We start from the raw sequence: 17014 nt of genomic DNA on the forward strand, positions 1-17014 counted from the left end.
AATGTAGCCGAATATAGGCCCATTGTTTATGTAACAGACGTGGCCGTGTCGCCGTCGGAGGTTACATGGCTGCGTTCGCCCGCACCCGGGATCGAAACCGCCAACAAGCGCGACAACTACGCCAACGAAAAAGCGAACGTTTCGTTTGCGCGGGTGGCCTTTAAACATAGCTACCTGAGGAGTGAGTTTAACCCATCTACACCGGCTACACGTATAAACTAGGATGAACCTTAAAACGTTGAAAACGCACGTGAAAGAATACACAAAGGTTGCTTCTTTCAATCATAATTTAAAGAGCGTAGAGAAAGTTCTTCCATACAATCCAAGAAGAAATTGTTTTTGTGCTTAAATGATTTGACATTTACAATTATTTTCTAAACTGACGTGTGATTGGTGTTATTGTTCTCTTGTCCTGAACCTCCATGTGGCGCTGTGACTAGTCAGAACGTTTGAGTACATACAATGCTCGTGCATCACTTTTTTTCTTCTTCCTCTTTAAGCTTGGTTGCTAGCTAGCACCTCTACATTTTTATATGATTTGTCTTTTAATTTACAATCTTGCTACGTTCAAAATTTGAACTTAATCGTTTATGAGACATTTTCGAAGTTAACATTAAGTTTAAAGACGGACAACCACACATAGCAACCCTTTTAGCAAAGTTGTGAGGCTAGCCATCCAGCTAGCTATAATCTTTTAAGGTGGTGGAGAAATGCGATTTTAGCGGTCTGTAAAGAGGTGAGTGGCTAACTAGACGATATTAAACACGTTAATGTTTATTGTTTAGTCTTCATGCTACCGTATAAAGCCAAGCTAAAATGTAGCTTGTCAAAGCAAATCTGAATATGGCTGAGCTAGCTATCTAGCTGAGTCTGTGTGAGTGTGCGCGAGGAAGAGAGTGGCAGGATATGAACTAATCTAGTGAAAAGCCATCTGTTGTTTCAAACTTCAATCTAGCTAGCTATGTGCAACATTTATGATTTGGTTAAAAGTGTATATCTGCTACATAAACCCAATGATTCCCAGCCTTCACTGGGAATCAATGGGTTTGCAGACATGTTAGACTTATGAAAAATTCAGCAACGTAAACAAGACACTATTTAAGTCAATCAATCATAAATAGCTCAGTGGTTAGAGCATTTGACTGCAGATCAAGAGGTCGCACGTCGTAATCTCCCCTGTTGCTTAGGAGAAAAACATTTCATATAACGAATATGAAACTATGATTAATGTAAAACAGTTCTCTGATGTTTTCTCCTTCTGCCTTCCATGATGACGTACAGGTGATGAAGCCCACTCACCCTGACCCTCCCTCCCTCCCTCCTCCCTCCCTGTAGTGGTTCTCCAAGCCCTAGAGATGGACGACGACTCCCCCACCCTGAGGCCTCGTCGTATCCAGAACCAGAACGTGGTCCATCGTCTGGAAGGCCGGCGTATCTCCTCGGGCCGGCCCGGAGCACACTGGTACCGGGTCCGCTGCCTCCACCAGAACCTCTTCCCCAACTTCACTGTGGTGAACGTGGAGAAGCCCCCTTGCTTCCTGCGCAAGTTCTCCCCGGACGGACGCTGCTTCATAGCCTTCTCCTCCGACCAGACGTCCCTGGAAGTGTACGAGTACCAGGGCAGCCAAGCGGCCGAGGACCTGCTGCTGGGCCAGGACGGGGAGACCCTCTCCAACGGCAACGACCAGGTAGGACCAGGCAGGGACCAGGACCAGGCAGGGACCAGGACCAGGCAGGGACCAGGACCAGGCAGGGACCAGGACCAGGCAGGACCAGGCAGGGACCAGGACCAGGTAGGGACCACGTAGGGACCAGGTAGAACCAGGTAGGGACCAGGTAGGGACCAGGCAGGGACCAGGCAGGGACCAGGCAGGGACCAGGCAGGGACCAGGCAGGGACCAGGTAGTGGTGCGTTTAGGGCTGGGTGGTGTGGCCTAAAATGTATATCACTGTATAATTTGAAGCACGGACAGTAAACTTGAAACATGTTTGTTTTTGTCTTTGTTCTTACAGCGTTCCCTCAACATCCGCGGCCATCTGTTCCAGCGCTTCTTCTCTCTCCTGCACGTCACTAACGTGGCGTCCAACGGGGAGCACCTGAACCGGGAGTGCAGCCTGTTCACCGACGACTGCCGCTACGTCATCGTGGGCTCCGCCGCCTACGTGCCTGAGGAACCCCCGCCGTACTTCTTTGAGGTTTACCGGAACAACGAGGCGGTGACACCCAACCCTCGCTCGCCGCTGGAGGACTACTCACTGCACATCATCGACCTGCACACGGGACGCCTGTGTGACACGCGCTCCTTCAAGTGTGACAAGATCGTCCTGTCACACAACCAGGGGCTGTACCTGTACAGGAACATCCTGGCCGTGCTGTCGGTCCAGCAGCAGACCATACATGTCTTCCAGGTAAGGGCTGACACACACACACACACACACACAGACACACACACACACACACACACACACACACACAGACACACACAGACACACACACACACACACAGACACACACACACACACACACACACCCTAACCCTAGGATATAATGGCACACGGTAACAGGAAGTGCCCCTCTCCTCTGTGGTCAGGTGACACCAGAGGGCACGTTCCTGGACGTGAGGACCATCGGGAGGTTCTGCTACGAGGACGACCTCCTCACCCTCTCTGCCGGGTACTCTGAAGCGCTGGCGGAGGGCCAGCCCGGCTTCCCCCGCCTCTACACGGAGAAGACCATCAACTCCCTGAAGCACCGGCTGCTGGTGTTCCTGTGGCGGCGCGCGGAGCAGGACGGCAGCGCCACGGCCAAACGCCGCTTCTTCCAGTTCTTCGACCAGCTCCGGCAGCTCCGCATGTGGAAGATGCAGCTGCTGGACGAGCACCACCTGTTCATCAAGTACACCAGCGAGGACGTGGTCACTCTCAGGGTCACTGACCCCTCCCAGGTGAGCTGCACCCCCCTGCACAGTCTGTATAGTCACTGACCCCTCCCAGGTGAGCTGCACCCCTACAGAGTCTGTATAGTCACTGACCCCTCCCAGGTGAGCTGCACCCCCCTGCACAGTCTATATAGTCACTGACTCCTCCCAGGTGAGCTGCACCCCTACAGAGTCTGTATAGTCACTGACCCCTCCCAGGTGAGCTGCACCCCCCTGCACAGTCTGTATAGTCACTGACCCCTCCCAGGTGAGCTGCACCCCTACAGAGTCTGTATAATCACTGACTCCTCCCAGGTGAGCTGCACCCCTACAGAGTCTGTATAGTCACTGACTCCTCCCAGGTGAGCTGCACCCCTACAGAGTCTGTATAGTCACTGACCCCTCCCAAGTGAGCTGCACCTCTTAAGAGGTGCTAGCCTTGCTCGTGTGGGAAGTACACTGACTTCATGATGGGGCAGTGATATTGGTAAGCCTATTACCTTATGCATTCAGTCTGCAATTTATTACAAAATTTCCTTCAAGCCTTTGGAAGCGGCAACATTGCTTTCATCCTGGATTATATTTAAAGTTTGTAGTTCATTGTTTGTTCATCTTGTGTGATACATAGATCATGGTGGTCCGTATTTCAACTGGTCATGAGGAGCAAACAGCGCTCACGGCTAGAGACACCTGGGCAGCACCGTCCAGACACTGCTTAGTGTGATTGTAGTCAATCACACTTGTCAGGCTTGGTGAAGCCAGCTCAGTAAAATATGTTCCAGGACATGTTGAACCTGCTTTGTAGTCCTGGCCCCAGTTCTCTGGCTGTAGTGCGTGTGCGTGTGCGCGCGTGTGCGTGAGAAGGCTGTGGTTGGGTTTGGGACAGGTGGTAGCATTGTCCTCCCTCTGACAGCCCTGAGTGAGCCCTTTCTGTATTGATCAGCCCCATTACTACAGGTGATCAATTCCCAGCTCCTCTCTCTTTAAACCACCGCAGAGCTAATACAAGGAGCCATCCATTTCAAGTGTTGAAAATTGCTATAAAGACTTCATGAAAGTGCTTGATGACAGGGTGAGAGAGAGTGAGTTTGAGAGTGCTTTATATGAATTTACCAGTGTGTTTATAAAATCCTCTCTTCCCTGCCCCCCGCCCCTCCAGCCGTCCTTCTTTGTGGTGTACAACATGGTGAACACAGAGGTGCTGGCTGTGTTCGAGAACACGTCAGACAAGCTGCTGGAGCTGTTCGAGAACTTCTGTGACCTGTTCCGCAACGCCACGCTCCACAGCGAGGCTGTCCAGTTCCCCTGCTCCGCATCCAGCAACAACTATGCCCGGCAGGTCCAGAGGAGGTAGGCAAAGGCGTTGGCTTATTGGTTACGTGATTCCTTGGTTCGTTTATTTATTCATAAAAAAAGGATATTCCTGTTATGGTCAAATCCCCCTGGTTGTGCGTCTTGTCCAAGGAAATTAAAGAGAATTTCAAGCTAGTGTGTGTGTTCTCCGCTTGTGTGTGTGCTTGCGCGTGTGTGTGCTTGCGTGTGTGTGTGCTTGCGTGTGTGCTTGCGTGTGTGTGTGCTTGCTTGCGTGCGTGCGTGTGCTTGTGTGTGTGTGTGTGCGTGCGTGTGTGCTTGCGTGTGTGTGTGCTTGCGTGTGTGTGTGCTTGCGTGCGTGTGTGTGCTTGCGTGCGTGTGCTTGCGTGTGTGTGTGTGCTTGCGTGTGTGTGCTTGTGTGTGTGTGTGTGCTTGCGTGTGTGTGCTTGCGTGCGTGCGTGTGCTTGCGTGCGTGTGCTTGCGTGTGTGTGTGTGCTTGCGTGTGTTTGCTTGCGTGTGTGTGCTTGCGTGCGTGTGTGCTTGCGTGCGTGTGTGCTTGCGTGCGTGCGTGTGTTCTCAGGTTCAAGGACACCATCGTGAACGCTAAGTACGGGGGCCACACGGAGGCTGTGCGGCGCCTTCTGGGGCAGCTCCCCATCAGCGCCCAGTCCTACAGCAGCAGCCCCTACCTCGACCTCTCGCTCTTCACCTACGACGACAAGTGGGTCTCCGTCATGGAGCGCCCCAAGACCTGCGGAGACCACCCCATCAGGTAGGACACAACAACAACATCCCATAATCAACAGCAACATCAGAGCTGTGGGCAGAGGAAGGCCTGTGTGACTGTGAGGTGTACATGGAGACTGTGTCTCTCTCTCTCTCCCATGCCCTCAGGTAACCAAGGCAACACGGGAAAGCTACAGGGTTCATCTTACAGGGTGGATAGGTTCATTTTACAGGGTGGATAGGTTCATCTTACAGGGTGGATAGGTTCATCTTACAGGCTGGATAGGTTCATCTTACAGGGTGGATAGGTTCATCTTACAGGGTGGATAGGTTCATCTTACAGGCTGGATAGGTTCATCTTACAGGGTGGATAGGTTCATCTTACAGGGTGGATAGGTTCATCTTACAGGCTGGATAGGTTCATCTTACAGGGTGGATAGGTTCATCTTACAGGGTGGATAGGTTCATCTTACAGGCTGGATAGGTTCATCTTACAGGGTGGATAGGTTCATCTTACAGGGTGGATAGGTTCATCTTACAGGCTGGATAGGTTCATCTTACAGGGTGGATAGGTTCATCTTACAGGGTGGATAGGTTCATCTTACAGGGTGGATAGGTTCATCTTACAGGCTGGATAGGTTCATCTTACAGGCTGGATAGGTTCATCTTACAGGGTGGATAGGTTCATCTTACAGGGTGGATAGGTTCATCTTACAGGCTGGATAGGTTCATTGCACAACTTATGTTCATTATATCATGGCCTGAGTGATTACTCGATTCAGATTGGATGATGGGGTGTGCGTTATTTTTCAATATACTTCTTGGCCAGATCTTTATTGTAGTGCAATATTACTGTGCATCCATGTTGATCAGTAAATGTGTTCATTTATTAACTAGTAGATACAATTCACTGCATTGCTACTGGCTGTATTACGTTAAGTAAAGTTTCATTATTGGTTCATTATAGATTTCTTAGGTTCATAATATGTTGAGTATAGGGTTCCTAAAGTTACCTACTCATCTGAAAAGAAAAGATGAATCTGGAAAGGTTCATTCTAGGTTCATCATGCCATCATGATGGGCTCATCTTGCCTGTTGATTAGGTTATGAAGCTCTGTAAGGGTAGAAGCCCTGAAATCTAAGGAACACTCCAGGGGATCTGTGTCTCTGACATGTGTCTAACCTGTCTACAGACACCATTTCCTCCAGCAGAAAGATACATATTTCTATATACCTGTGCACCGCTGGGTGCAACATGGCTTTCACTCTTTCCCTTTTGTCTTCTACTCATTGCCTGCATCCATCCTCTTTTCTATAACACTTTTTTTTCTCGTTCCCCCTCCCCCCACCTCCTTTCTCCCCCTCCCTCCCCTCTGCCCCCCTCTCCTCCTCTCTCTGCCCCCTCTCCTTCTCCCCCTCCCCTCCTCCAGGTTCTATGCCCGGGACTCAGGTCTGCTTAAGTTTAAGATCCAGGCAGGCCTGCTGGGTCGTCCCATCAACCACACAGTCCGCCGCCTGGTGGCATTCACCTTTCATCCTTTCGAACCCTTTGCCATTTCCGTGCAGCGCACCAACGCAGAGTACGTGGTCAACTTCCACATGCGCCACGTTTGTGTGTGAACGTGTGTACGTGCGTGTGGGTTGTAGGAGAGATCCTCCCAGACCCACTAACTTTTTACTGCTGGAACCCTGAAGAACCACAGAGGACCGGTCCATTGTGCAGAACCCTGGAGAACCCAGATGTCCATCCCCCGGCTGGGCTGAGAGGGCCTGCAGGCAGAGGAGGGGGAACATGGCCGACCGAGGGGCTGAATAGGGAGGAGCTATGGGTGGCTTGTGGAGGGAGGGTGGGGGGTTTGGACAGGATTCTTTGTGCGAGGCAAGTCCCCGTCTCTCCACCTGCAGCTGAACTTTTCAGCTTTTAGGTTCAGTTTTATACTCTTACACATGTACATCGATATTTTATGTTGCTCTTTAGATGTGTATATATTTTGTTTCAATAAAATGATTTAAACTTGGTTCTTGTGTTTGGAGCTACATTCCTGCTGGATGGGAGGGTGATGAAGGGAGGGCAGGGGCAGGGGGGAGGGCAGGGGCAGGGGGGAGGGGCAGGGGGGAGGGGCAGGGGGGGTGCACTGTGCTGTCAGAGTCGGGGGGTTTCAGGAACAGAAATGCGACTGGAACAAAGGGAGATGGTCAGAATTCCTTAGTTCATCCTGGCTGCTAACACAGCCTGGGAGTACAGGAGGAACAAGTATGATGAGAACACAACAGGTCCTCGTTAGTGAGGCACTCAGAGACTGAAGCTGCATTCTTGGGATTCTCTACTAGTCTGTCTCCCTGCTGGCCTGTCTGCCTGCCTGCCTGTCTGTCTCCCTGCTGGCCTGTCTACCTGCCGGCCTGTCTGTCTCCCTGCTGGCCTGTCTACCTGCCGGCCTGTCTGTCTCCCTGCTGGCCTGTCTACCTGCCGGCCTGTCTGTCTCCCTGCTGGCCTGTCTGCCTGCCTGCCTGTCTGTCTCCCTGCTGGCCTGCCTGCCTGTATGTCTCCCTGTCTGTGTCCTGTCTGTCTCCCTCCCTGCCAGCCTGCCTGTCTGTCTGTCTCCCTGCCTGCCTGCCTGTCTGTCTGTCTGTCTCCCTGCCTGCCTGCCTGTCTGTCTCCTTGCCCGTCTCCCTGCCTGTCTGTCTCCTTGCCCGTCTCCCTGCCTGTCTGTCTCCTTGCCCGTCTCCCTGCCTGACTTCTGGCCTGCCTGATTGTCTGCCTCTGTTTGCATAAGGAGACCAAGATGATGATGTTGGATTGTTCTGGCTTTTAGACCGAAACGTGAGCATTCACCATCGCAAGATGGTCTGCATGAGGAGAGGAAGAGAGGGGATGGGGGAGAGTGTGCGTTGGTGTGTGTGACTGTGGGAGGGCGCTTGTGCACACACACTCAGGCCCAGGTTAGTGTTCAGGCAGACTAAGGGGGGCGTTCCTGACGGGAAAGAAGCAAAACCGCCTCAGAAATCCAGAATCGTCATCATCCTTCCCGTGTTCGCTAACACAAGGCTTCCCCCACTGGTGTTTCTGATCGAGAAGATGAAGATGGGCTGGGAGATTAGGAGGTGTGATTGATTATATTATCCCCCCCCCCTCCCCTCACAGGATCCTCCCCAGCTGCATCTCTGGTTCTTCTGTCTGGCTTGCTCTCTCATGTAGGAAATGATTCTGCTGTCATGTGTTGAGTGATTCCAGCGAGTCATTCTGCTCTGTGTCTGAAGAGACCTATTCTGTTTGGTGTGAAGAGATCTGGGTCCATATTCACGAAACATCTTAAATCTAAAAGTTTCTCCCTACTTGCTGTGTTAACCCTTGTGTTATCTTCGGGTCATTCTGACCCATCAGTCATTGTGACCCACCGTCGTATTGCGACAAATTTACCTCATACAAAAACAAAGTGAAGCATTTTCTTTTAACTGTCGGGCTGTGTCAGACCCCCCACATTGGAATGGTTAAAAGAAAATTATTTGTATTTGTTTTTGTATTGGGTAAAATTGGGTAAACACAACGATGGTTCGTTATGAACCTTTGGGTCATGTGACCCGAAGGCAGCACGAGGGTTAAGAGAAACATTGAAATATAATGGTTGTGTCGTTCCTAATATTATGACTAAGGTCTAAGAGTATTTCCCAGAATGCTGAAATAAACCATTATATGGTAGTTCCTTCCACAATATTTCTATGATGAAATCACAGACCCATCCATGATCAGCCAATCACTGGGTATAGTAAGTAAGCTTGTTCATGAAACATTACATCATCCCTAGCAACAAGGTCAACTCTACCCTTTCTCTAAACTCAAGATTATCAGTTTGTAAAAGTTGGTCTCAGCAGCTTTGAGAATAGGTTTTAGAGATAACTCTTAGCTAGAAACCTTTACTGCTATTTGGGAGACTTCTTAGTTGTAAGATAAAATCTCTCCTGGAGTAAGTTTAGACTGGAGCAATCTGCTGTGAGTCTGTATGCTAACACTTAACACCCTGCAACAGGATGTCATGGGACACATTGATGAGGGTTGCCTAGCGACGGGTCATCCTGTTGTTCAGGCGATCTCAAATCAGATAGAGGCAGAAGAAATCCCTGCCAGCTGGACGAGGGATCAGGAATGACACCCTACCTATCTCTCCACTCCACCCTCCTCTCTCCTCCACCCTTCCCTCTCCTCTCCCCCCTCTCCTCTCCACCTTCCCTGTCCTCTCCCCCCTCTCTCCTCCACCTTCCCTCTCCTCTCCCCCCTCTCTCCTCCACCTTCCCTCTCCTCTCCCCCCTCTCTCCTCCACCTTCCCTCTCCTCTCCCCCCTCTCTCCTCCACCTTCCCTCTCCTCTCCCCCCTCTCCTCTCCACCTTCCCTCTCCTCTCCCCCCTCTCCTCTCCACCTTCCCTCTCCTCTCCACCTTCCCTCTCCTCTCCACATTCCCTCTCCCCCCTCCCCTCCTCTCCTCAGATCTCTTTTCTCCCTTTCCTCCCTTTTCTCCACTCTTACCCCACCTCACCTGTCCTCCCCCCCCCCCCCCCTGTCTGGGGTTAAGTGGTGAACAGCAGCAGGTGGATGGGATTAGGTGTTCACCTGGCGTCCTCTTCAACAGGCTAATTGAATATCACATCCAGTCCCTGAAAGGAGGGCAGATGGGTCGGGGGTGGGAAGGGGGGCGGAGTGGGGAGGATATGATTGTGGGTGAATGGGTCATGTGGGAGGAAGGGGGGGGGGAAGAGGGAGGTGTTGTGCAGAGATGAGGAAGGGGGGAGGTACAAAGAAAGGATGAAATGAATACAACTGCAGAGGAATAACGAGATGGTGACTTGTGTGCTTAATTCATGGGGGTGTTGGAGGGGGTGGTTGTGGGGGAGGTGGTGGGGGAGGGGGTGGGGGAGGGGGTGGTGGAGGTGGTGGGGGAGGTGGGGGTGGTGGAGGGGGTGGTGGTGGAGGTGGTGGGGGTGGTGGAGGTGGTGGGGAGGTGGAGGTGGAGGTGGTGGAGGGGGTGGTGGAGGGGGTGGGGAGGTGGAAGGGGTGGTGGAGGGGGTGGGGAGGTGGAGGGGGTGGTGGAGGGGGTGGTGGAGGCACAGATAGAAGGGAAAACACACTATCATAGTGATGTGTACTCTTCCGGAAGCTCAAGGCACAATACATTCAGTATCTTTCAATCAAGTGTTTTTGTAATTCAAAAATATGACATTTTGTCTGGCAGAACGATTGCTCTTGAAGAGGAGGTACCCATCTCCTCGTGTTGTATTTGACATCCTGTCGTACTTTTTCAACATTACCCATCTCCCCGTGTTGTATCTGACATCCTGTCGTACTGTTTCGTGAGAGAACGCACTCACCTTATTGTTTGAACAAGATTTAATTGTGTTGATTCAACTGTAGAATGGTAGAAGTAATAACACTGTTCTCATAAAGCTGACTAGCGCCGCCACCAGAGGGACTCGTCTGATGAGGTCGACTTGTTCTGCTACAAAAGGTAAAGTTAAACTCACTTCTCGGTGTAAACATACTGCTCACCTGTGCCAAATACCGACCACCCTCTCCACCGAATTGCTTGCTATTTGCTGTGGTAGCTGGGCTAAAGTGATGTTTGTGGAGGCTGGTGGTTGTGTGTGAGAGTCAAAGGACCCAGATCGTCCCCAGAGTGAGTGTGTGAGGGAGGAGGTGATAGTGACGAGCATTGTGATGACACCTGTAACAGGTGGACTGGACCTGGTGCTTCCGTACGGGAGTGATGTCCTGGTGTTTCAGCTGCCTGCTTCTGGATCGCTGCTGGCTGCCTGGCTCTTAAAAGCCTCGGTTAAAACAACCTTGTTTATCCCTGAAGTGTACCAAACTATTTCAGCCGTTCACCTCTTTATATTTTCATTAAATTATTTCTGATGAAAAGCAGTGCCTGGGGAAGGGTTAGATGAACAATGCCAACACCTCCCTGGGATTTGTCAAAGTACCTTGAAAAAGCAATTGTATGTCACGGATTTCTTAAAAAGAAGTTGGAGTTTAGTTAGACAAACTAGGTTTTTTATGATTTGTACCAGCAGAGCTACACCCCAGTACTTGCAACAGAGTGTGTTCCTGTGCAGGTTAGAAGACCTGGGCGGCACACACACATGCCTATTGCGAAGCCTGACCTTGGTTTTCCTGCAGATGCAGTATCTGTGCAGAAGCCTTTGCTGTGGTCTGCCTGGTAACCAGGCACCGCTAATTGCTGTAGTCTTGGCAACGTCGCAGCCAATGTGATCCTGGGAAAGGGCAACAATCATAAATGCTTCCTGGTATTTCAGCCTGAAGGACTGATGCTGTTACTGAGTGGGCCATGGAGAGCAGGGGGAGAGGGAGGGAAAGAAGGAGGGGGGGGGGGAAGCGAGAGAACAAGAGAGAAAGGCAGAGAGAGAGAGAGAGAGAGAGAGAGAGAGAGAGAGAGAGAGAGAGAGAGAGAGAGAGAGAGAGAGAGAGGTAGCGAAAGAGGGAAATAGAAAGGGGAAGGTAGAGAGAGAAAGACAGAAAGAACAAAGAGACAGAGAGAGAGGGAGCATAAGGAAAGAGATACAGGAGAGAGAGAGAGGTCTGGTGTCATTAGGGATGGGAAGCAGGGAGATCTGACCACAGCATCAGGCCATAGATTATATTCACTAACCCTCAAATCCATCATGTGTGAACCTTGACCTCTGTCTGTCTGTCTGTCTGACTGTCTGACTATCTGTGAACCTTGTCCTCTGTCTGTCTGTCTGTCTGTCTGACTGACTATCTGTGAACCTTGTCCTCTGTCAGCTTGGCTGCCAGCTGATGCTCCAGACACCAGGAAATGACCTTGTTCTGACATTCTCAGGGCTGGGGTTACTTCACAAGTCCGCAAGTATACACCTCCTCTGTGTACTGGAGCAGTGGTCGTTAGCCCTGGTCCTCAGGGTCCCCCGGGCCCACTGCCCTGTGTGTTCTAGATGTTTCCCTGCTCCAACACGACTGATCATAATGAATGGGTCGTTATCAAGCCCTGCTGAAGCCTGAATCAGCCACCTTAATCTTTTTCCCTGATCATAAGTACCCGCAAATTTGACATGCAACGACAATCGGACACAATTCACAGAGCGCAGTGGAATAGGACTCAGGTGGAAGGGAAAGTCTCTCAACACGCCATGCTTCAGAATACCTCACTACTGTGATTACCCCCAAACCCAACCCAAGGAGTCAGCTGAATGACGCATACCGCAAAATTAAGGTGGCCTTGTAGGAAAAGTAACTCTTAGCTTTCTTGAGTGAACATTAAGAAAAAGACCTTGAGTAGCAAAGAAGATTCCTCTCAGTCAAACTGAAGTAATGACTGATGAATGTGATGCAAGTAGGCAGCTTAGATCTGTTCCATAGTCTCATGGTCATGGTGATCATTCTTGCTCTGCCCTGGGTGTCGCTCAGCGGTAGAGCATTTGACTGCAGCTCAAGACTTATTGAATACCCCCTCATACATCTTTCTTGATAAAAGCATATACGAGCTATAACACTCTGCCTTCTCCCCACGGCCAGTCCATGAAGACAGCAGGAGAGTCAGAGATGGAGGGCGCAAGAGAGAGATGCGCAGAGGGATGGAGGGCGCAAGAGAGAGGGGGGCGAGAGAAACAGAAAAAAAGAAATGTAATTACTTACCTAAATGAGCCACTCTGACTCCAGAGCATGCCCCAGCGCCTGACGCGTGTTCTGCAGAGGTATGCTGTGAAGCCTGGTCTGAACACTCCACAAAATCAACGTTAGATGACAAGACAAGCACAGATCTTGATTGGTTGATTTGCGTAAGGTCAGTGTCACCTGTTACCATACAGAACGAGGAAGAAGTTTTAGGACTTAGAGCACTCTACTCAAGATGTGCGTGCACACACAACACCTCAGTGAACATGTGTGCACGGACGTGTGTGTGTTCCTTTGTTAGTGTGTGCTCCTTTGTGCGTGTGTGTGTATTTGTGTGTGTGATATGCACCAAGGTATAAATGAACCGAGCACATCTAGAACGTGGACAAACTTCACATGGGGTTGGTTTGTGTGTGTTTGTGTGACCATGTGTGTCTTCACTACTGTACATCTCCTCTGATATGCCCTGTTCTGTTAGGGTTAGCTGGTTACGTTATGTTGTTCACCATGGTCCTCCATCACTGAGGGTCACATGATCACTGAGGAGTGATCTGTAACTGGACATCTTCTCTTCCTGCTTCCTGTCTCCACGGTTACACTGTAGCATTTGACGTGATATACGATACGTGTCTCTACGGTACGAGTTTGAGTGCAGTGTCAACATTTAATAACAAGCAGCTTACCACCCTACCCTCCCTGTTCTGACGGGCTGGGGGGTGGGAGGGGGGAGGGCTTGGTGAGGTGTCGGTTTGTGTCCCTGGTGGAAATCGTAAAAAATGAAGACACACTTCATGAAATTGGTTTGTCAGTAGGAGTGGGAAGGTTAGAAGACAACAAATATTTGATTTGATTTTACAAACTAATATTTGATTTGATTTTACAAACTAATATTTGATTTTCTGTGGGAGGGGGGGGGGCAGGAAGGAGGGAGGAAGAGGAGTGTCAGAAGGGAAGAGGGTGACAGAAGGGGATTGTGTAGTTCTCTTACATGTTCATAATTATGTGTTACATTTACATTTAGTCATTTAGCAGACGCTCTTATCCAGAGCGACTTACAGTAAGTACAGGGACATTCCCCCCGAGGCAAGTAGGGTGAAGTGCCTTGCCCAAGGACACAACGTCATTGGCCTGGCGGGGAATCAAATCGGCAACCTTCCGATTACTAGCCCGATTCCCTAACCGCTCAGCCACCTGACTCCCTTAGTGTTAATAATGAGTTGTCCCTTCACTGTGGACTTTGGCAACCCTGTTAAACCTGCACAGTCCTGCCAACAAAGCATGTATAACAATAGAAATTGAGAGAGATAAATGATAGAGAGAGAAATGAGAGTCCAAGGTGAGAGAAAAGACACAATATAGAGAGTGAAAGAGTGAGAGTTCAAGGCAAAACATGGCAATCTAGGCAAAAAGATTGCCGCGATTTCCTCTCGACCCCCCCCCCCTTCTCGCTCTTTCTCTCTTCTTCTTATTTGGGGGTGGGAGAGTGTATAGAGGGTGACGAACACATTTTGGGGGATGTGTTTAGCTAGACGTGTTGATCTACATATGTCACTTCGTTCTAGAGTCTGTGGTTGTTAACCCTTGTGTTATCTTCGGGTCATTCTGACCCATCAGTCATTGTGACCCACCGTCGTATTGCGACAACTTTACCGCATACCAAAACAAAGTGAATCATTTTCTTTTAACCGTTGGGCTGTCTCAGACCCCCCACATTGCGATGGTTAAAAGAAAAGTATTTTTATTTGTTTTTGTATTGGGTAAAATTGGGTAAACACAACGATGGTTCGTTATGAACCTTTGGGTCATGTGACCCGAAGGCAGCACAAGGGTTAATGTGTGATTGGTGTTGGGTTTGGTGACGCTGCCCCCTGGTGGTGAGATTGTGTTTAGACAGACACGGAGCAGTTAGACAACACAGGGACGGAGAAGGCCATGCTTACAGGATCACAAAGAAGAACTGTTGGTAAACATATAAAAAAGTATTTTTAAGAAAGTTTAAGCTAAATGAGAAAATTGTACCCATGTCTCTGGTGTGGGTAGAAGTGGAAATGTTTGGTATATGTTTACATTATAGACTCGATCTGTGTATGCTCTAAATAACAGGGTGACTTGATACAATACTTTTTAATATTTATTTAAATCAGGCACCTGGCCCATATGAACAGATACAGACACATACACAAAAGTAAAATACATAACAGCTAAAATAATTTACCTAACATACGTGTCACCTAAACTAAACTTGACCCCCCCCCCCCCCCCAAAAAAAAAAAAAAAAAAAAACTACCTCTTGAAGGCCATTTTTACATAGAGTCTCCAGAAGGAGCTAAGATTGTAAGAATCTGAGTGGACAAGTGTCTGGATGATGGCATTATTGGAACAGAGTAGTCGAGTGACAAATGCATGTCAGTTCAACATTCACCTGTTGTTCCACTAACGGCCACTGGAGGGCAACAGAATGACATGAAACAGGAGCAAACAGGACGTTCACCTCCATGTCCTGCTGCAGAGGAGCAGTCAGAAGTGTTGTGAGGTTGTTCTGTGTTCCTAACAGACCTGCACATACAGTCTGATACATACTGAATCTAAAATATGTGTATATACATGCCCTCGCTCTGCCCAGGGGAGTTGTGTCTGGTGATTAGGGTTAGGGTTGGGTGGACAGATTGACAGCCATCTTTCCACATCTCCCCCTCCTCCTCCTCATCCTCTTCCTCTTCCTGCTCTTTCTCATCTCTCCCTCGCTTTCTTTCCTCTCCTCCTTTTCCTTTCCTTCTCCTTTTAATCTCAGAATCAGAATCAGAATGGGATTTATTCGCCATGAAAGTTTGCACAGACAAGGAATTTGCTTTGGCAGGAAGGTGCATACAATAAACATATACCTAAAATTTAAATATGTGGACTATCTATACTAAGGGTACATAAACTAGCAGTACTAAGTGGGATTAGAATATAATTAAATATACAATAAAATAAAATATAAATTGCCGTAAATTACAATATAAAAATACAAATATTACAAAAAATACAAATGTACAAGATACCATTTTGTAATGCAGTGCAAAAAGCAGTGTGTTTTAAGCAAGAAGTCATTAGAGTCAGTGTGGTCCCTTGGCCTTGTTGAAGAGGCCAACAGCGGAAGGGAAGAAACTGTTTTTGTGGCGTGAGGTATTGGTCCTGATGGACCGCAGCCTTCTGCCGGAGGGGAGTGACTGAAACAGGGAGTGTCCAGGGTGGGAGGAGTCGGCCACAATCTTCCCCGCTCGCCTCAGGGTCCTCGAGGTGTGCAGGTCCTCGAGGGTAGGCAGATTGCAGCCAATCACCTTCTCAGCAGTGCGGATGATACGCTGCAGTCTGCTCTTGTCCTTGGCAGTGGCAGCAGCGTACCAGACGGTGATGGAGGAGGTGAGGACTCAATGATGGCTGAGTAGAAGTGCACCATCATTGTCTTTGGCAGGTTGAACTTCTTCAGCTGCCGAAGGAAGTACATCCTCTGTTGTGCTTTCTTGATGAGGGAGCTGATGTTCAGTTCCCACTTGAGGTCCTGGGAGAGGATAGTGCCCAGGAAGCGGAAGGACTCCACAGTGTTGACTGGGGAGTCACACAGGGTGATGGGGGTGAGTGGGGCTGTGTTCCTCCTGAAGTCCACAACCATCTCCACTGTCCCCCCCCCTATGCTTGCTGTCTATTCCTCCTACCCCTCTTCTTCGTTCCTCCGCCTTCTCATCTTTCTCCTCCTCCTCCTGACAGATTCTGGATAGAGTTGATAGGCCTGAGTGTAGGTGTGTGTGTGTGTGTGTGTGTGGGGGGGGGGGGGATCTGTGACTGTGACGTGTGTGTGTGTTTGGCCTCAGCACTCTTAACAAGGAGCCGACTGCCAAACAGACAAACCCTTAAAATAGCCTCCTGTCAAGGAGACAGAGAGGGTAGCGGCCTCTGACAGAAATAGCAGTCAACAGTATTCTGTTGTTAGAGGGAGGGGTAGTAAAGTCTCTACGGGTGCAGGATGGAGAGGGGGAGCGGGCTGGAGGTGGGGGGAGAGGGGTGGAGGTGGGGGGAGAGGGGTGGAGGTGGGGGCAGCTGGCCACAGGCAGCAAGGCGGTGGTGGAGGGGGGCAGGGAGATGCACTCAATGCAGGATGAAGGTCTCTCTGAAGGCAGGGGCATGGGGTGCATGGGGGCAGAGGAGGGGGGCGGCGAATGGAAGTGGTAGTTAGAGTCCTCACATAAAGTGGAGCGGAGCGGAGAGGATCAGAGAGGGAAGGAGAGGAGGCGGAGAGGCGGAGTGGAAGGGTGGGTGGAGAGAGGAGGAGGAGACGAAGAGAGGAGGGAGGAGAAGGATCAGAAGAAGTATAAGGAGGAGAAAGGGGCTGGAGGAGGAGAAGGAGGAGGAAGAGGAGGAGGAGGAGGAGGAGGAGGAG

The 17014-nt window shown here is 49.9% G+C and overlaps 1 protein-coding gene across 3 annotated transcripts in view; it reads left to right on the forward strand.

Moving 5' to 3' along the window:
- Window positions 1-426: 426 nt before the first annotated feature.
- Window positions 427-17014, forward strand: part of det1 (DET1 partner of COP1 E3 ubiquitin ligase) — a 283926-nt gene continuing 267338 nt past the window's right edge. Inside the window, exons 1-7 of one of the 3 annotated variants that reach the window (XM_062462674.1) lie at window positions 427-736; window positions 1336-1688; window positions 2014-2409; window positions 2592-2945; window positions 4078-4268; window positions 4810-5001; window positions 6386-6577. In XM_062462674.1, coding sequence (XP_062318658.1) covers window positions 1356-1688; window positions 2014-2409; window positions 2592-2945; window positions 4078-4268; window positions 4810-5001; window positions 6386-6575 — 1656 coding nt within the window. In that variant the 5' untranslated portion in view covers window positions 427-736; window positions 1336-1355 and the 3' untranslated portion in view covers window positions 6576-6577. Of the gene's footprint in view, window positions 737-1281; window positions 1689-2013; window positions 2410-2591; window positions 2946-4077; window positions 4269-4809; window positions 5002-6385; window positions 6974-17014 lie in introns of those variants that run through there. The other 2 variants (XM_062462673.1, XM_062462672.1) reach the window with 2 other exon arrangements.

Source organism: Osmerus eperlanus, chromosome 5 (genome assembly GCF_963692335.1).
Source record: "Osmerus eperlanus chromosome 5, fOsmEpe2.1, whole genome shotgun sequence".
NCBI classification, from domain to species: domain Eukaryota; kingdom Metazoa; phylum Chordata; class Actinopteri; order Osmeriformes; family Osmeridae; genus Osmerus; species Osmerus eperlanus.